This window comes from Brienomyrus brachyistius, chromosome 2 (genome assembly GCF_023856365.1).
Source record: "Brienomyrus brachyistius isolate T26 chromosome 2, BBRACH_0.4, whole genome shotgun sequence".
NCBI classification, from domain to species: domain Eukaryota; kingdom Metazoa; phylum Chordata; class Actinopteri; order Osteoglossiformes; family Mormyridae; genus Brienomyrus; species Brienomyrus brachyistius.
In genome coordinates, this window is record NC_064534.1 from 8,251,866 (window position 1) to 8,272,815 (window position 20,950).

Below are 20,950 nucleotides of genomic sequence, written 5' to 3' on the forward strand. Positions count from 1 at the left end.
ATGGGTCTGGGTTACCAATTCCTCTAATTAATAGGGGTGTCCACATGAGTTTGGCCAGTCTCAGTCAGTCTGTCCATCTGTCCATCAGTGGCATGCAGAAGTTTGGTCACCTCTAGTCAAAATATCGGATAAGCAAGATGACACATTTCTGTGATATTATTTAGCAAAATTACTTTTTACTTCCATTGTTCACAGTTCCACAATAACAAAAAAGGAAAAGGCTGAAGTTTAGGCATCTTGCATCATCAGTCCTTAGTAATAATACCCCCTTTGGCAAGTAGCATAGCTAATAGTCTTTCTTTGCCAATTCTTCCTTGTAAAAGGCTTTGAGGTCTGAGATTCTTGAGCACGTGCTGCTTTTTTGAGGTCTAGCTAGACCTTCCATGATGTTTAGGTTAGAGGATGTTGAGGGCCATGACAAAACCTTCGGTCTGGGCCCCTTGAGGAAGTTCATTGTGGATTTTAAGGTGTGTTTTAGATTGTTGTCCTGCTGTAGAAGGCACTCTCTTTTCATATTGTTTTTTTTTTTAAAAGACAGTGTGTTTGCTTCCAGAATTTGCTGGTATTTAATTGAATCCATTCTTCCCTCTACCAACGAAATGTTAACTGCGACACTGGCTGCAGCGCAAGTCCAAAGCATGATCAACCCACCTTCGTGCTTAATGGTTGGAGAGATGTTCATGAAATTCTGTGCCCTTCTTTCTACCAAAATACTTCTGCTCATTGTGGCCAAAAAGTTCTATTTTAACTTAATCAGTTTACATGACTGCTTCAGGCTTACAGTATTTAGATGTTAATTTGCAATCTTCTGTTGTTAACTTTTGTGGTGAGGACGCCAGAAAGGTATTCTTCTGATGGCTTTTCTTTGAAGGTCATGTTTGTGTAGGTGTTGCTGCACAGTAAACCTATGCACCACCACTCTGGAGTCTGCTAAATCGACTTGAAGGTCTACAGTCAAACAGGGGTTTTGATCTGCCTTTCCAGCAATTCTACGAGAAGTTCTCTCAAAAAGTTCTCTTGGGCTTCCAGAGCTCAATTTTACCTCCACCATTCCTATTAACTGCCATTCCTTAATTGCATTATAGATTGAGGAAACAGCTACCTGGAAAAGCTTTGCTATCTTCTTATAGCCTTCTGCTTTGTGGGCATCAGATAATCCATTCATCATATTTTTAATAATTGTCCAAGAGATCTGCTTAGCAGAGTCCATGGCTCTCATTGTTGAACAAAGTTTAAAGAGTTAGAGTATTTATACAGCTTTGAATTTTGCATCATTACCTAACAAAGACTGAACAATCCATAGCTCTAATGAGCTAATTCAGCTCTGAAACTTTGGCAAAAGTTATCCGAGAGCTCAAGCCTCACCTGTCGATTTTGACAACAAATTTGCAACAATTTTCTAAGAACTTCCCCTGCCCTGGGTAAGCAAATATCAAATATCATCTCCACACAGCCCGCTGACTCGGATAAAGGGCGAGGCACCCTGTGGTATGAAGAGGCTAGAGATAACCAGGGGGGAGACACCAGCAGGCAGAATGTTAAACCCCACGGCCAAGTACAGCAGCCCTGTGTGTGGGATATCTCACGGATGTACCTGTGGTGCATGATGTGGCTAAAGCCATTATTCATTGACACTGAACGAATCGGGCTGTGTGGTACAAAAGGCTGCGGAAAGCGAAACTTGAGATGAAAATGGTCATGATTGTGAAACCGATTCTGGACGCACGTCTGTCACCGATTCTGTTTCCCAAAACCACGATCTGTATACACTGCAAGAAATTAATGACTTTTTAGATAACACATTTGGGAAAAGAAATAACCTTTACAGACCACTTCCCTGATGTTGAGAAATTTATTAAATCTGAAACCACATTAAGAAAACAAGTTGGCACTAATGTTCTAAACCAGAAAAGGCGACACAGGTTACAGAAACATGTTATATTCTTAAAAAAAAAATCAATAAAATAAAAGGGTCACAAAATATGAGGAGGTGTAGTTAATAATACAAATGTATTTCTGTCAGTCCATCCATCTATTTTACCGTTTTCCTATTTAGCGCTTCACACAGTTTACTAATTTTGTATCCCTCAGAATAAATGGTGAGAGGGACAGACAGGAGTCATCTGCCTTTTGAAGTGCCATTTCAAAGATGCTTTGGTGTCCTTAGGAAACACACAGGGATGAGAAGAATGAGGTAGATCGGGGTTTAGGATGCTGTTTTTCAAAATGTTTATTTTTCCACTGAGAATTTTGCTTCCCGTTTATTATTCTCAGAGGAAATGGTGAATGGGGGAGGACTTACGGTGTGATTAGAAGAGAGGTTTTGTGTAGCTAAAGTCTACGCACTAAATTAGCGTGCTGAATGTGTAGCCTTTTTAACAGTTCATGGGGGGCCTGAGAAAAACAGGGCAGCAAGCAGCACTTTATTATAGCAGGGGAACTGAAACCGTGGACTTTAATGTAGACGGGACCAGAGAGGAATTGCAACTATATTCACCTAGAGCTGTCTGACGTTTCTAAATCCGGTTTGGCTTCTTGGCATCAGACAATACACATAGGTGAAGGCATCAGGAAATATGTTATGTGCAGGCAGGACTGATCTTGTATGTATATATATAAACAAAAGCCATCAGACTTACACATAGCACCGCTCTTTCTGTTGTCTTTGCAGACCATCACTTAACACCCATGAAACTCAGTTTCATTATCCACTCGAAAAAAATCTTCCTGACATTTTAACATCAAACTTATGCAGAATATTTTACGGACTTTAGGTTTTCCTGGTACAAAAAAAGCTGATTTTTCAATCACAAACGCAATGGTGGTAAGTAGAGTGTTCTTGAGTTTAAGGATTTACGTTATCCTTTTGGAGAAATTAGTAATATCTCAGTATGTATGGAAAGCAAGAAATATTTTGATCTACACTCCATACATGGTTCTCTCTGTGTGTGGTGGGGGTGGGGTGAGGGCAGGAGCAATGCAATATTGTTAGAATAATGACTGGCAAAATCTGACTAATAATTCTGTCAAATGGCAATGTCTACTACAAACTAATCAGTGAACTGGATGCTTTTATGTTGAGCTGGGGAATTAAAAATGTGTTTTGTGGAATTCAAAATGACATGTTAATATTGAATGTTCAAATTTCATTCATTTTTGATTTTCTGTTGTCACATTGTGTTACGTATAATTACGTTTTCTTGAACTACCTAGAAAGCAGTCAAAGTTAACTAAGAAAAAAATTATGACCTAATCAAAAGCTGTTTTAAGTTTTGAGTGCTCAACAAGAATTGCACTACTTAATGCTTAATGCTCATGTTACATAAACAGGAACATTTTAAGAACATAACTAAAATTTTATGAATAGACAAATATACAAATTTGATCAATAGGTCAAAATAATTATAACAGAGTCTATTTAATCTAAACAATTGTACACATCGCATGCATGTACACATGGAAAGGTCTCCTCAAATGGTCCAGTCGTCAGACTCTAACAGCCTATTCCAGTGTTGGTCCAGTTCATAGTTGTTTATGAACTCACTGTCACTTACTAGAAGAATGGTCTGTATTTTCATTAAATCACCGATGGGGGACTCGGTACACACCTCTGTACAAGCAACATTAAAATGAACAAATTAGAACATGTTATATTATCATAAGTTAGATCTATAAAAAAGAGAGAATGTATCTATAAAACCATTTCAAAAAGCCTATAAGTGTTTTTTTTTTCATGAATTTTAAACACAACTTTCACACACTCGAAAACGAGGGCACAGGTAGTATTTTTTCGCCATTCTCTCTCCCAACACACGAGTGAGATACTTTCTATATTTGTCTGGAGAAAGAATTAGTAAATATGTAGAAAAGCAAAGACTTATACTATGAAGCCTGAGGTGCACAATCTGCAAACAAAAAAAGCATCACACAGCCAAAGTGCTTTGGATCCTGCAGTGAGTGTATCCACCTTGATCTAATCAAACGGTTATTATACAGCAAACAATCAGAAGGTACAGCTCAAGACTTTCCCTTAAAGAACTCGACTGGACGCTCTGTATGTAAAAAAGCAAAGGAGTACATTTTCCCCAATGTGTTCTGAACATTTTTCCCCAACTCTTACTCAACCTTTAAGGAGATCTCCTGGAGGTGTGGCTTTGGATGGACAGTTTTGCAGTGATGCTGTGGAGTCGCCGGCCACTGGGCCAGCCTTCCTCACATATCCTAAGAGTGGCTTGGACCTGTACGTCACCTAAAATAGAAACAAACATTATTCACAGCAATAATTTTGGATTCATTATTAAAAATTTAGCACAAGCAGCACAGCAAATCGAGAAAAGCAAAGTTCCTGTAAGTATGCCTTTGGACAGTGGTTATGTGCTTTGGTTTCAGATTACACTCCCGGTGACTCCGCGTCTAAAGACACCGTACAGTTCAAGGATCTCAATATAACTGGGGTCTTAGAGCACTTAGACTCCCCAGGCACCAGTTGTATATTCTAAGGCACAAGTTTTTACTGAAATTAAATCATAAATGACCTTCGATAGATGACAACACAGTTGACCTGAGATCCCCCAGAGTCATTAGTCCAACCAAAGACATTTGTTCTTCTCATTTGCTGTCCTTCACTTTTTTGCTGTTTATGTAAAAGCATCTATTTTGGGAAGGGTGTCCTACACTAATATAAATATCCATTTTCCATAACCAACCCTAGGTAAACAAGTAATAGAGATGCGTTTCCCCTCAACTGAATCCTTTCTTTCTACCTTTTTCCATGCATATGTTGGGCTCATAGGAACACTGGGCCCCAAAACAGATCCAATCCACTGCTCTGGAGAAATGTAGACTTGACCTCCTGTGTCCTTTATGGATCCATTTTCCTGGAGGGAAGCTGTGTGACAATTACCCTAAGTAGCAAAATATAAAAAGTAAAACTGTTCAAGCCATTGATACCTATGAAATCACACTGCTGGTTAAGAAAGGGGAATGGCATCCAGAGGCTCAGCTTTCATATACTGAAACAATATGAATGACTTGAATAAACATGTTCTCTTGCAGAAATTAGCATTTTAATATTAAGCATTACATTTATGATTATATATAAATATTACACTGATTTTAGGCCATCTAGCTTTAACTACATAAGCTGTGTCTTTATACATTTATGCCTTTAGGATTATTGTAGTTTTTGAATAATTTTTAACAAATAATAAAAATGAAATTACCTTCAACTTCAGCCTGAATACATTCTCCCCAGGTTTGATGGTGCCTTGTTTAATAAGATAAGCCAGCTCAGATGGTACCTTAATCTGTGACTGAATGTTTTCAGTGTGAACTGCAACCGGGCTAGCCTGCACTGTGAAACTGGGTGGCACGCCTGCTTGGTTATCAACATTCACAAAGCTGTCAAAAAACGTGCACGAATCTGTGCGTAGCTCGTTAACTGAAAACTGGGGTCCTGCATGACTGATACCCAGAGTAACTTGGGTTTGGTCACTGCAGTTTCGTGAAACAGCTTCACTGCAGAGGCTCAAAGCTGAGCTGAAACCTGAACAGTCGTCTTCTGAAAGTTGCTCCAGAGTACCAGTGCGACAGTCTCTCCATTGGGTTTTGTGAACTGTTTCAGCATCACATACGTTCATACTTGTCCAAGGAGCTTCTGCGGTGGTTTGACCCTCAAAAGACCTGCTGTGGAACATCTGAAATCTAACTCTGAGATTGTTCTGTCTTTGGAGTATGTCCAGCAGGTGTTTTTGCCTTGAAGAAAGCGATGATAGTTGTTCCCTGAGAGTGCCATGCTTGAAAGAATCAGAGGCAATCCTGGAAAAAACAACTCATTAAATGGTTGTTAGACAGACAGATATGTGTGTTTGTATGTGCCAGGTACAAAGGAGAATTTACCTGTACTTTCTGGTCAGATTTTCATTTTCTGCCTTGTGTTTGTTCAGCACATCACTGAGCAATGTCTGGATCTGGGCAAATGCCTCAGTAAATTTGCCTAATAGAAGCGGTAAAATTTGTCATTCAGCACTACATGTGTTTCTACGGTATGTGCTCATGAATAGAATACATCCTGAAAATGCAGGACCACACTAGATTTATTTTGCAAACAGTATAGCCAAATAGAGAAAAAAAATACACTGTAAACTCAGAACACTGAATGTCTAACAAACTGATGAAGGTATTAAAATCAGTAAATCAGCGTTATGGAATTATGCCGTGTTGCTCTAGATTTTTTTTTTTATACATGACACTTTTCAGGGAGAGTACAACACAAAAATGACCTGTATCCTCCGGGTCCGTCAGATCCATGGCCAGCATTTCGTCCTGCTTCTTTCTCACTTTGTCTAATGTGGATGAAGTGGATTGAAACTGAAGTATAAAAGTTCATGGGAAACAAATCCTTGAGTACTTGGCTGATGACAAAAATAAATACTCAGTGAAACTGCACATTACAGCATATGGAATGGAACCTTTTAATTATAAATCAAGATATCTACTATACTGCTTGATAGGCCAGTATTTATATAGTATTCATTCGGAATACTCATTTCAACTACTCATTTCAGGGAAAAACTTCCATTATTTATGTTCATACATACATGTCTTAAATCTATATTTGTAATGAAATCAGTATACAAGGTAAACATTTGTTAGAGCAGATTGTACAAACACTGTTACCAGGTTAAACTGTTTTCTTCTTACACTATGGATTTTACGAGCAAACATTTTCACAATGGGATTAATGCAGATATCTTGAATAAAAAAAAAAAAATCTTTAAACCACTGGTTTACTAAGTGTATAAATTGCATTAAAAAACTGTCACTGCCACCAAACGTTTATGTTTGAATAGCGAGAAACAGTGAATCTCATGTTGATTCCACTTGGGTTAGGGGTTCAGACCCCATCTCCGTGGTGTAGGTGGAATTGTGTTCTCTCCATCTCACAGGTTCCCTCCCACAATCCAAAGACAGTCGCAGGATTAGGGGAACACCATCTCTATATTTTGGTGTACAATCGTGTGTATATTTAAAAGGTCAATTACTGTAACTCCAGTCTATCCCAGGGTTCAGTACAGAAAAATATTTACACATAAGATATATGTAATATTATTATTATCATCTTCATCATCATCCTCAGAAGCTGATAGTCAAGGCCCAGGAAGTAAAAATCCAAACCAAGATTTCAACCAACCGGTTGTGTTTAAAGGGTCACAGTAACAAACTCAATTCAACTGGTTGGTTGAAGTGAAATCTTGGTCTGGATTTTTACTTTCTGGACTTGAACTATCCACTTCTTAATAATAATAATAATAATAATAATTATTATTATTATTATAAAAATAACACTCAACGGTGAAGGAATCAGGGCAATTTCTACATGATCTAGAATGTGTAAATAAAATTAATCTTGTCCAAAGTGCATATAATACGGTTGGCACATGTGGAAATATAGCACATGACATCATGTGGGAACCTAGAGCCGCTCCCTAACTGGGCACAAGTTCCAGTGAGACATTCTGGCCACGCATTTTACTGGGAAATGTGCAGCATGTGGAAAATTAAACCTCACCCCTCCCCAAAGGGTAGACAGATGCTTGAAAAAACAGAACAGAGGACAAGGAGCCAGCTGAGGGGCCACATGGAACCAGGAGGGATGTAAATGGAACCACAGGCAAAGATGTACAGACAACAGAATGTGCAGCAGTCACAAAGCGCAAAAGAGAGAGAGAGGAGTAAAGCTGCTGGGCACAACGGAGTGGTAACAGGAGCGAGGATGGAGCTGACGAGGCAGCTGCTATGCCTATGAACAGAAAGAGAGAAAGGTGGAGTGTGTGTACAGGAGCCACGGATTCTCCCAAGACCTATGGAGGTACCTGCCAGGACCCAAGAGAAAGTGACGGTGGCAGACCTAAAAAGGGAAAAGGCAAGGAATGGGACCAGTGCCAGCGCAGTAAAGAAAAGGGGAAAGTAGATTTGGGCCAGTGTTTAAAAGGTCCCCCGTGAAATATCCACTGTAAAGCCATTAAATGCCCTCCGGGGGCTTGGGCTGTCATGTTGTTTTTTTTCGCGTGTATATAGGTCTGTTCGTGTGTTTCTGTCTCCAGTTCCTGCCACTCTACTCCCATTGGTCAAGAATCAAAAGAAAACCAGAAGAAAAGAAATGCGCGTGTTGTGTTTATGGCAGCCATGTAAAGTCTACTTGCATGCAGCTCACAAAGTCGCAGCGCAGCATACTAAACATACACCCGTAACCTTTCTGCATGGTCATTATCAAATGTGACAATCACGTGACGACGTGGTTGCTTTTGCATTGTCACCAGGATTGTGTGCCATTTCTTTTATTATGTTTGTATCTGTTTCCAACACTCAGAAACAGACCCAAAGCAACAGTACTGCACTATATTTTGAAGTCAGTGCAGAACACCAAGAAATTCCTACTTTTTTGCTACTTCTGCGCTTTTTGCTGGGTAGAACTTCAGTCAAATGGTCCATGCAGCAAGTCCTCTGGGAAGCCGATTTCCTTCTCAACTGGACTTGATGTCCTAAAATAGGCACAGACACTATACTGTATGGCATCAGTGAAGCTCTCAAGAGAGTTTACAATGATCCACTCAGTATCCATCCATCTTCTAACAGCTTACCTTAGTCAAAGTTGCAGAGGGGCCTGAAGTCTAGCACTCCAGTATAAATATATTCATACTCATTATAATAGACCAAAAATATTGAATGATTAGAAAGGACAGATTAAGAAGTGGTCAGATCATAATTACTTTCTTTTTTTGCAATAGGTGTCACTTAGAGCTTGCCTTGTACAGTATTATTCCTTTTTAACATTAGGATAAAGAACAAACAGTAGCAGAGGCAGAACAGAGCTGGACAGATTCTCTCTCCCAACTGGCCTACGAACACATTGGTATCCCTCCCCCAGAGGAGCTGGCTGGGGAGAGGAAGCCTGGGCATCTCTGCTCAGACTGCTGCCCCTGCGACCCATACCTGGATGAGTGGTGGACAATGGATGGATGACAAAAAAAAGCAAAGGAACTCACCTTCAGCATAATGAGAGTTATCTGCTATGTTTGCATTAATGTTGAGCTAACAGCACACGATCTTATTTGAAACTCTAATAAACTGTATATCAGAAAGTCCTGCTGAACTCCGGGGAGAATATTTATACACCATTTGTTTAAATACCTGAGCAAGGAACTGGGTTAATGGAATCACTTCCACTTGGCAAGCTTTTTAGGATATTGGCAGATTGGTTAGTTGGGTCACAATCTTCTCGAATGTAGATTGAATCCACGTTGGAAACATTGTCTTGCAATAATTTACCCTTTTGCTGGTCAGACCCTTTGCCAAATTTATCGTGATGCTTCTTACTATGCCTCTTGAAGTTCTTATTGCTTGAATCCTGGCTGGTACCTACAGCAAGAAATACACTTTTGTTCTTTGCCTCAGAAAGAATAAAAAAAATAATAATCACCCCAGAATCATTAATTGCCCAAAATGGAACTTTTAAATCTGCAGTTATAATCCATTTTCTTTCCTAAAAATAATTTTACCTGAATTTAGGCTGTCATTGTTCAAGTTCTCAGTTTTAGTACCTTTCAAAAAGTAAGATTCTGAAACGTAAGTACAATCAGAATCAAATGAACAGTTTTCATCATCATTTTGTGTGTCATGACACACGGGCTGTGATTTACTTGAACTGCAGGAGAAATCGTGCAGGAGATTTTCAGACGCAGACATCACTACATGAGGACTTAAGTTGTTTTCCGATTCTAACAGTCCTTTTTTGGATACAGAGCCAGAATTGTCATACACTACATTCTCGGAAACTTGTCCGCTTATATGGAACTCAGATTGACATGAAAATGCTTGTTGGTTGAGAAGCTCCTGGCCACACTGTAAACCTGCCTTTTCAATTGCTCCTTGTGAAATATCCTCTATTGTCTGACAGATAAGATCTACACACTCTATAGCTTTCGGTGATCCCACCTGGGTGTTAGAGTCAAGCAACCACTTAGTTATGTCACATCCTTTTTCTTGTGATAATGCTCTGGAGCCGCAACTTCCAGAGCCCCTCAAAGCTAAAAGGGCACCACAATCATCTTCCAGTGAGTTGCAAAAATTTTCTACATTTACAGGGACACAGATTAATGCATCCTTCTCAGGGTATGGAGTCTCAGGATTAGATAAGTTGGAAAGTTCACTGTCTGACAGCAAACGAATCATTTCTGCCATTTCAATATGTTCCATGCACTCTGTGGGTTCACATCGGTTATTATCTTGTTGTTCCAACAACGTTTGGTTCACTTCAGTGCTGTTTTTTTTGTTTTCACGGGCAATTAATGGCTCAACTGACTGTTTTTTAATCTCAAAAGACTCTGAATTTCTCCCAGACAGGGCAATATCATATTTTTCACCAAAACTTGAAACTTCATGCTGTAAAACAGGCAATTCCGCAGTACTAGTTTTACATGAATCAGAAGCTGATATTCCATCATAACTTCTGCTTTGTTCTAAAAGTAGTGATGGTGTGCTACCGTCCGAGAAGCTAGATGATCCTTTGATCGATGGTGTTGAATTGCTTGCTGTAGACAACCTTTCGCCTTCACAAGCATTCAGTCCATGCCAAGCCTTTGGAGCGCAAGGAAGATCTCCTGGGCCACATGGAACCAGGAGGGATGTAAATGGAACCACAGGCAAAGATGTACAGACAACAGAATGTGCAGCAGTCACAAAGCGCAAAAGAGAGAGAGAGGAGTAAAGCTGCTGGGCACAACGGAGTGGTAACAGGAGCGAGGATGGAGCTGACGAGGCAGCTGCTATGCCTATGAACAGAAAGAGAGAAAGGTGGAGTGTGTGTACAGGAGCCACGGATTCTCCCAAGACCTATGGAGGTACCTGCCAGGACCCAAGAGAAAGTGACGGTGGCAGACCTAAAAAGGGAAAAGGCAAGGAATGGGACCAGTGCCAGCGCAGTAAAGAAAAGGGGAAAGTAGATTTGGGCCAGTGTTTAAAAGGTCCCCCGTGAAATATCCACTGTAAAGCCATTAAATGCCCTCCGGGGGCTTGGGCTGTCATGTTGTTTTTTTTCGCGTGTATATAGGTCTGTTCGTGTGTTTCTGTCTCCAGTTCCTGCCACTCTACTCCCATTGGTCAAGAATCAAAAGAAAACCAGAAGAAAAGAAATGCGCGTGTTGTGTTTATGGCAGCCATGTAAAGTCTACTTGCATGCAGCTCACAAAGTCGCAGCGCAGCATACTAAACATACACCCGTAACCTTTCTGCATGGTCATTATCAAATGTGACAATCACGTGACGACGTGGTTGCTTTTGCATTGTCACCAGGATTGTGTGCCATTTCTTTTATTATGTTTGTATCTGTTTCCAACACTCAGAAACAGACCCAAAGCAACAGTACTGCACTATATTTTGAAGTCAGTGCAGAACACCAAGAAATTCCTACTTTTTTGCTACTTCTGCGCTTTTTGCTGGGTAGAACTTCAGTCAAATGGTCCATGCAGCAAGTCCTCTGGGAAGCCGATTTCCTTCTCAACTGGACTTGATGTCCTAAAATAGGCACAGACACTATACTGTATGGCATCAGTGAAGCTCTCAAGAGAGTTTACAATGATCCACTCAGTATCCATCCATCTTCTAACAGCTTACCTTAGTCAAAGTTGCAGAGGGGCCTGAAGTCTAGCACTCCAGTATAAATATATTCATACTCATTATAATAGACCAAAAATATTGAATGATTAGAAAGGACAGATTAAGAAGTGGTCAGATCATAATTACTTTCTTTTTTTGCAATAGGTGTCACTTAGAGCTTGCCTTGTACAGTATTATTCCTTTTTAACATTAGGATAAAGAACAAACAGTAGCAGAGGCAGAACAGAGCTGGACAGATTCTCTCTCCCAACTGGCCTACGAACACATTGGTATCCCTCCCCCAGAGGAGCTGGCTGGGGAGAGGAAGCCTGGGCATCTCTGCTCAGACTGCTGCCCCTGCGACCCATACCTGGATGAGTGGTGGACAATGGATGGATGACAAAAAAAAGCAAAGGAACTCACCTTCAGCATAATGAGAGTTATCTGCTATGTTTGCATTAATGTTGAGCTAACAGCACACGATCTTATTTGAAACTCTAATAAACTGTATATCAGAAAGTCCTGCTGAACTCCGGGGAGAATATTTATACACCATTTGTTTAAATACCTGAGCAAGGAACTGGGTTAATGGAATCACTTCCACTTGGCAAGCTTTTTAGGATATTGGCAGATTGGTTAGTTGGGTCACAATCTTCTCGAATGTAGATTGAATCCACGTTGGAAACATTGTCTTGCAATAATTTACCCTTTTGCTGGTCAGACCCTTTGCCAAATTTATCGTGATGCTTCTTACTATGCCTCTTGAAGTTCTTATTGCTTGAATCCTGGCTGGTACCTACAGCAAGAAATACACTTTTGTTCTTTGCCTCAGAAAGAATAAAAAAAATAATAATCACCCCAGAATCATTAATTGCCCAAAATGGAACTTTTAAATCTGCAGTTATAATCCATTTTCTTTCCTAAAAATAATTTTACCTGAATTTAGGCTGTCATTGTTCAAGTTCTCAGTTTTAGTACCTTTCAAAAAGTAAGATTCTGAAACGTAAGTACAATCAGAATCAAATGAACAGTTTTCATCATCATTTTGTGTGTCATGACACACGGGCTGTGATTTACTTGAACTGCAGGAGAAATCGTGCAGGAGATTTTCAGACGCAGACATCACTACATGAGGACTTAAGTTGTTTTCCGATTCTAACAGTCCTTTTTTGGATACAGAGCCAGAATTGTCATACACTACATTCTCGGAAACTTGTCCGCTTATATGGAACTCAGATTGACATGAAAATGCTTGTTGGTTGAGAAGCTCCTGGCCACACTGTAAACCTGCCTTTTCAATTGCTCCTTGTGAAATATCCTCTATTGTCTGACAGATAAGATCTACACACTCTATAGCTTTCGGTGATCCCACCTGGGTGTTAGAGTCAAGCAACCACTTAGTTATGTCACATCCTTTTTCTTGTGATAATGCTCTGGAGCCGCAACTTCCAGAGCCCCTCAAAGCTAAAAGGGCACCACAATCATCTTCCAGTGAGTTGCAAAAATTTTCTACATTTACAGGGACACAGATTAATGCATCCTTCTCAGGGTATGGAGTCTCAGGATTAGATAAGTTGGAAAGTTCACTGTCTGACAGCAAACGAATCATTTCTGCCATTTCAATATGTTCCATGCACTCTGTGGGTTCACATCGGTTATTATCTTGTTGTTCCAACAACGTTTGGTTCACTTCAGTGCTGTTTTTTTTGTTTTCACGGGCAATTAATGGCTCAACTGACTGTTTTTTAATCTCAAAAGACTCTGAATTTCTCCCAGACAGGGCAATATCATATTTTTCACCAAAACTTGAAACTTCATGCTGTAAAACAGGCAATTCCGCAGTACTAGTTTTACATGAATCAGAAGCTGATATTCCATCATAACTTCTGCTTTGTTCTAAAAGTAGTGATGGTGTGCTACCGTCCGAGAAGCTAGATGATCCTTTGATCGATGGTGTTGAATTGCTTGCTGTAGACAACCTTTCGCCTTCACAAGCATTCAGTCCATGCCAAGCCTTTGGAGCGCAAGGAAGATCTGAATCCCTTGCATAAGGACATAGCAATGATATGCTGCACTCATCCATATTTTCATTCGCATCATCTTCAGGGTCAATTTTGGGATTTCTCATAGGCTTAGCAGTTTGGCAGCCAAAGTTCTGCTTTATGTTCAAATCACATCTCACAGTTTCATTTTTACCATCTTTGTGTTGCTCCAAGTCAACATTTGTCTGTAAATCATTTTGCTCTTTCATTTGACTTCTGCCTCTACAGCAAGCTGCAGCTTCTTCTAAATAGGCTGTGAAAGATTCAGGACACTCTTGAGCTTTGTCTTCCGAGATCTGATGAATAAACTGTTCTCCACCATCAGCCACAAGGTTACCATCTGAGTTTCTGAGATTCCCCAACAAATCTTCAGTGCACATTATTATGCTCTCATTGTTTTGTGACAGAGACAATTCTGACTGTTCTTTTTCATTGTCTGCTGTTATGGCTGGTGTGGAATCTGAATCCTGACCATCCTCTTCAGTTCCTTCTGCAATAACTTGTCCATTTCTAGCTTTGTTGAACACAATGGCAGGTTTTGATAAAACAGCATCCTTGTCTCCAGCAGTCATTGAATCTCTACCTACAAGTAAATTCCATTTTTTGTAAATTTCAGTTTCAGTTTTTTACTGAAATTTCTTGGAAAATTAGACAATTAAATAACCTTTTTTCCTCTCACATTTTAACAGCGCTTCCACACCAAACGATTCTTGGTTTTTATTGCATGCAATCTTTTTTGGAGAAAAACCTCCCGAACAGGAACTTGCTCTGGCATCACTGTTGAGTGCAGATTTTGCTACCTGAAACCCAAGAGTTTTCCAATTTATTTCTCAGAACATTTATTGACGACATCTTGAAGTCAGTCTAATTACAAGCCATGCGGTGTGCAACCTGTAGTTCTTATATTGCTACTGTCATCGTTAGTTATGTCACTGAAATTGTAATTTATGCTAGAAACAAACAGGGCGAAAATCTGGATTAAACGGCAGTCAGTCAGTATCTGGCGAAATACTATTCAATTAATGAAATATGACAAACAAGCAGACGTACTGCAGACAGCAAGCCTTTTACTTTTACTGCTCCATTCTACCATTTTAATAGTGACGTTCAATGATTTGACCAACCTTAGATCCATCTTGGCAACACCATTTCCAAAGCTCACATTGTCCTTATCAAAAACAAACAGAAAATTATTCATTCAACAATATTTTAATGCCTTTCCACTAATAAGTTAACTGATTTTCCCCTAATCACCATACAAGTTTGAATACATTTTTAAAGCACGTGTGTTTCCTTGCCTACCATTTCCTAACAATATCCAATATCGGAAACATCTAATCCTTTGCCAACACCTCAGAAGAAATTATTTCAGTTTCATACACACATGACCCCCGAAAGCAACCTTTACCATGTTTTGGTCTTTGAGTGCTTACTTCTGATTTCTTCAAATTCAGGACACTTCCTGAACCTTCCATCTTGTTCAAATAAAAACTTACTTTTGTAAACCTTATCATACAACGGACATACAATAAATGCAAACAGAATGAAAAAAAATAAATAAATATATAGTCATTTAACACATTTTCAGACCTGGGGATGATTGATTGGCTTTGGGCTGGTATCTTTCTATCAGTTTCCTCAAGGTAGCATCCATAGTCATGTCTAAGGCTGATCTTCCGTCATCCGTTCTCTGCAATGGATCTGCCCCACTGCTCAAAAGTAGCTCTACAATCTAGAAGTATATAGCAGTCTGTGATTAAGCATTCAATTACCATGTCAGTTCTGCTTAAGGGTACATTAAGTAATTATGAGTACATCTACAACTAAAAATCTACACGTCACTACAGAGATATGTAACTAAATATATTTAGCAATTTTTTGGTTATATTAATTCTATGTAGTAGTCTACATCCGCTGCAATATCGACTTGAATTTCTGTGCTTGTCTTACCTTATAATTTCCAGACTCTATGGCATCATGAAGTGGAGTGACACCCTTGTCTCCGGAGAAGTTAACCACAGCCCCCGCCTCAAGCAGGGTCACCACAATGTCGTAATGACTTGCAGCTGCTGCCACATGTAGTGGAGTCCAGCCTGATAACAGGCAGTTCAAGTATTACACTGAAGCAATTCAGCCTTTTCTCAAAATAGAGATTTTTTTTGCATCTGTGCCAGTTTTGCATGTACAATAAAGCCATGCTTAATTGCAGAAATAAGCTTACTTATTCAAATGCTACTTATGTGATAACAGTTTGTCTTGCTACTTCCCACACTTTCCCACACACTTTCTATACTGTTCTATGCATCTTTCATTTTCACAAAATACTACCATATTTACCCTGAACTAATGTCTTTATTATGGCTTATAGGTGATAACATTTTAACGTTAAACGAATTCGTTTTGGGCTGCCTTATTTACTCAACTGGGTACCAATCCATCCATCCATTTTCCAAACCGCTTGTCCTACTGGGTCGCGGGGGGGTCCGGAGCCTATCCCGGAAGTAATGGGCACGAGGCAGGGAACAACCCAGGATGGGGGGCCAGCCCATCACAGGGCACACTCACACACCATTCACTCACACATGCACACCTACGGGCAATTTAGCAACTCCAATTAGCCTCAGCATGTTTTTGGACTGTGGGGGGAAACCGGAGTACCCGGAGGAAACCCCATGACGACATGGGGAGAACATGCAAACGCCGCACACACTGGCTACCCATATTCACTGGAAACATGTAGAGCAAGACAGGTCGCCCTTAATACATCACCTGCATAGTCAGCTTCGCTTGGGCAGGCACCGATTTTTAATATCTCTCTCACCAAATGTATATCTTCATCCATCACAGCTAGATGGAGCAGGGTTTCTCCAAACCTGTTTCGTCTGTTAACTCTGCTGAGGGACAGGTTCTTCGGCATCTTTGACCTTAACGCCATAGTTGTACCTTAAAAACCAAGGAAGTTAAAAACAAATGTGCCTTTTTATGAATGCATCCTGGAAGGCCAACAGAATTCCTATAAGAAATTGTTGCATAAATAACAATAATCACAAGAAAGCACCACGAAAGAGTCTGCAAGGAGCAATCTTGGCCTCCCAAGCTTCATTTAGCTAAAGTCTGAATCATACTGCTACACTTACAAATACCTCTGTCAAGATCAGATTTGCCCCCCAAAAACTGTGTAGCTTGATCCAGTTCATTCACTGTGCAGCATTTTTTAATGCCGATGATCTCAGACAAAGCCTTCCTTGTTGTGTTGCCTGGAAAATAACCTTTCAGAACAATTGGGCCATTAACCTTGTATTTTCTTAACATATACGGTACCATGATTAAGTAAATCAAACTTGCTAAATACAAAACAGACAAACTGATATAGAAACAGCAGATGTGTAATAATCCTGACAATTCTTTTTCAGTAACTACTAGAATATGGACAAAAATACTCCGATAAAATCATCACTCAAATCTCTTTCAGTTCAGCATACATGGAGTGTTGATACTGGAGTTTTCTGACTGTACAGCATGCCTGCCTTGGTTCACGGTTTTCGGTCTTTCACTGCACGCAGTGCATTGTTGTGACATGCTCCTGGGAGGCAGAAAACATTTAGAGATGACAATGACTCTATGCTGCTGGGCAAACACAAGAATTACAGAAACCATTCTGTTCTGGTCTGTCACCAACAAAGTCACAGTATGTCTACAACAAATGAATCAAAACAATACCTCTGTGCAACAAGTTACCTTTTTCAGAAAGTTTTATTATGTGATGGCAGATTTTTTAATTTATAACAAGGACCTTAAAATGAGATATCTGTTCCCCGACGACAATTTGGCCTCTGCTATCACTACTATATATAAAAAGAAAGTTTAATCAGTGGATTGTAAACTATGTGGTCTGCAATGCATTTTGTGCACACATTTTTGCATACCTCTCCCCCGATGCCTCCCTGTTGCTCAGCCTTGTACTACGTCGCACCACCACTGGGGCTAAAGCACCATCATGACTCAACATACCCACACTGTAATCTTCCTGGGAAGTGGAATTTATACTTTACTGTTGCACCATGCATTAGCCTTGTGGGTAACACTTTACTTGAGTGGTAATGTAGTAGGGCCCTCTCCCTTTAGTTTGATGTATTAATAACCCAGAAAGTGTTAGTTAAGTACTGATCCCATGTATATCATTAATAAGTCATAATGGTTCACATATTTCATGCAGTTATTATATTAGTTCATGATTTATACTTGAGTAGTAACTGAGTTACTAAGTTACTTATGCCCCCTCAAGTAAAGTCTTTTCAACTTTTGCATTGAGTTGCATTATTAGGACAGCTTCAAAAATTTATCATCCATCCATCGTTTTGTTAATTCATATTCATATAACATCTTAAATTAAAATGGTGCACAAAACACTGTGTAAGATGCTCTGGTTGCCAGTTCCTGTTTCTGACCTGTGGACCTACCTCTGTTTTCTGTGGTACTGCTTTTTCATTTCCCTCTGAGCCTTCAAGTCTGCAATTTCCAATGAAACTAAATAAAACAACCCGAAAACTCTGTGCTTAAAGCTATTAAACAACATAATATTTACAAAGATGTATAATGTGACCTCTACTAACTCAAAGATTGTTTTCTTTGAAGAAAACAAAACTATGCCCAAAAGTCATGAGGTAACCGAAGATTAGAAGCGAAATCCCGAGCCTGCTATATAAACAGGGACACTTGGGACTTAGAACGGAGGCAATCGTTTGTACAAAAGGGGTCCAGCACACCCCATGCACGTCCCTGCTCATAAAAACTTACGTTGACGCTCTTCACTATTGCAAACGCGTTATATGACTCCGTTCTGCCAGAAACTGTTACCGTTCCTGCACTGTGATAGGCAGTCAGTAATCAATTAAAACAAGAGAAAATGGGACTGGTAAGTCTGAAATCTGAACTGCAAACATTGAGGGAGACCCCCGTATCCCAATAGACTCCCGAAAGTGCCGGGAGAGCTACGATGTCTCGAAAACATTCTTCTCTGTCTGTTAAATTACATGTAATGTTAATTACATATCTGACGGCAATTCTGTCGATTCCGGCTGTGGCCTTCCATACGTGGCGGCGCTGCACTCGAATTACGACATTTATGTATCCACCTGAACCTGATCATTGAGTGGGCGTGGCATTTGAATGGAATGGATGTTAAGAAAGGGCGTTTTATTCAGTATTTCGGGGCTCAGCTTTTTTGTTTATGTGATCTGTTGTTCTTGAAGGGGTGTGTATGAGAAGCACAAAGATGTTACCTGTGTCCCTCTGCTCTGTGATTTTTTTTGTTTGCTCTGATTAGGCTCTTAAACGTCTTGCGAGATTCTTATATTATTATTGTGCCCGTATGAAATGTCACTGACTGTATTAACTGTCTGCAGTAGTAATAGTAGAATGTTTTTCGCAATAACCCTGTTATTGACCGCTCTGCCGCGCACTTATATGGGTGCGCGTACATGTGACTTGGGAAGTCGTGGTTATGACCGATAGTATAAATAACTTTCACCGGTTTTAATGGTTAAGTTCCTATTACAGCAGTCTCTTGCTTGCCTACGTACAGATTCTTATTCATATCTTCAGGTGTAATATAAATAAATATCTGAATTAAAATATTTATAAAAAATAACTAGGGCTACTCACCTGTCCATGTACAGATTTTCATTGGCTTAGTTTTCTGGATCCAAATCTCACACTACAGACCTTCCTTCGGAGTCTGAAAAATTCCCACTCTCCGTCACTTAAAGAAATAAGCTTTCAACTATAGTTTTGATTAATCTAGTGCTTTAACATCCTATGCATCACCGCTTTCTTCGCTTAACTGATTAATAAAAATCGCACAAACCACAAGCGGACTACGCCAGCGGCGCGAAAAGCTCGCGAGCTCCTCGAGCTGATTTCTGATTGGTTCCTTTTTGCCTATAAAAACCCTCTCCCTGCAGGCTTAAACTTCTTAAGCGTTTTCCTTGTTTATGAAATTTTTGATGCAAAACTGTGCATTTTATGTAAGTCAGTGTATCCTATGTATTTTACTTTCCTTTATATTCCTTAAGTTAGCTTAATAATGTGGACTCGAGAGATGCAGCTCCAAAGTGTTCTTTTTTCTAGATATATATTTCTATTTTTGACAAATCTATTTTTATTAAACGCGTTTTCGAAAGTTAATTTTGGCTCCTTGTTCAATGATGGAAAAAAAAAACACTGAAGATCCATGGAAAGGTACTAGCACGCAGCAGGGATGGATCTCTTGCAAGATGCACCTTGTCCTGGGGGATGTTCTCTAAAAATAACATTTATTACCCCATTTCCATTTTAAAGCGTAAGATGTTGGGGCAATCAGGCACCATGATGAAGAGAGATGATGAGTAGAACTGGCTGTACGTCTTATGGACATGGACAACATTAAAGAGGAATAAATTTAGTAACATTAACGTAATGTTAAATTTAATTCAATTTGGATGACTGCAAGACAACTGTCAAACAGGCCAGTAATAACCTGATACTCCCCATGGTTAAGTGACTCCATGCGACCCTTCAAATGAAAATGCCACAGACCATCAAATTACACGTCCTCAGGTCGGCTTGGTTAACTAGTGTCATTTTATAAAACGCCTTATACATCACCTGTTCTGCCTCTTATTCTAGGCTAAACAAAATTAAAAATAACTCTCACTTTCTTTTCAAATTATAACTTGATCCACAAACAAGAAATCGGTTTCATAAAGAGTAGTTCCACTTACCACCTGTAGTAATGACCTATTAAATTCAATAATAGAATCAAAGATGCAAGATTTCAGGCAATACATATAAATTATTGTTAATCAACCCACCTTTCCCAAGCACTGCCTTTGCAACTTTTGTTTCTTTAATGAAAAAAGCTAAAGTCATAAATTATGAAAATGCACTACCTGCCTTATGAATCCTATTCCCATAAAACTAAAATTAAGGAATCTTTGCTCTCTTGAGTCTTACCTTCATAAATGCTGTTCTAAGATACTTTGAAGTGGCTGTAATCAGACTACTAACAAAAATAAACATAAGTCCCAGAACAAATGATCACAACTAAAAACATACCCAGACAGGCTCTGTGTTAACTGGGTAAGTAAATGAGATAACAGTCTGTGTTGAAGGAAATATAACAAATATTGTATATTGCTAGACCTAATGGTAGCCTTTGATACAATTGACTGTACAATTGTGCATAAAAGTCTCCAGCCTTTTGTAAGGCTTTA

At 39.5% G+C, this 20,950-nt stretch overlaps 1 protein-coding gene across 17 annotated transcripts; it reads right to left on the reverse strand.

The window, feature by feature from the left end:
• Positions 1 to 1,838: 1,838 nt before the first annotated feature.
• Positions 1,839 to 19,972, reverse strand: LOC125723464 (uncharacterized). 17 transcript variants are annotated; one of them, XM_049000178.1, is made up of 19 exons: positions 19,362 to 19,972; positions 18,158 to 18,206; positions 17,624 to 17,724; positions 17,180 to 17,280; positions 16,835 to 16,966; positions 16,467 to 16,640; positions 15,648 to 15,790; positions 15,288 to 15,429; positions 14,822 to 14,865; positions 14,377 to 14,497; positions 13,576 to 14,280; positions 12,224 to 12,451; positions 8,440 to 8,543; positions 6,282 to 6,369; positions 5,899 to 5,995; positions 5,223 to 5,817; positions 4,764 to 4,904; positions 4,126 to 4,249; positions 1,839 to 3,610 (listed from the first exon to the last, which is right to left on the reverse strand). In XM_049000178.1, exons 1-19 carry the CDS (start codon positions 19,367 to 19,369, stop codon positions 3,471 to 3,473), a joined length of 3,237 nt encoding a protein of 1,078 aa, XP_048856135.1. In that variant the 5' UTR covers positions 19,370 to 19,972; the 3' UTR covers positions 1,839 to 3,470. The 17 variants fall into 17 exon arrangements, with proteins under 17 accessions (XP_048856135.1, XP_048856145.1, XP_048856110.1 ...); XM_049000188.1 differs by lacking the exon at positions 12,224 to 12,451 and adding an exon at positions 9,193 to 9,420 and having other exon boundaries at positions 19,362 to 19,619; XM_049000153.1 differs by lacking the exon at positions 8,440 to 8,543 and adding an exon at positions 11,471 to 11,574 and having other exon boundaries at positions 12,362 to 12,451; positions 12,592 to 14,280; positions 19,362 to 19,618.
• Positions 19,973 to 20,950: the final 978 nt, after the last annotated feature.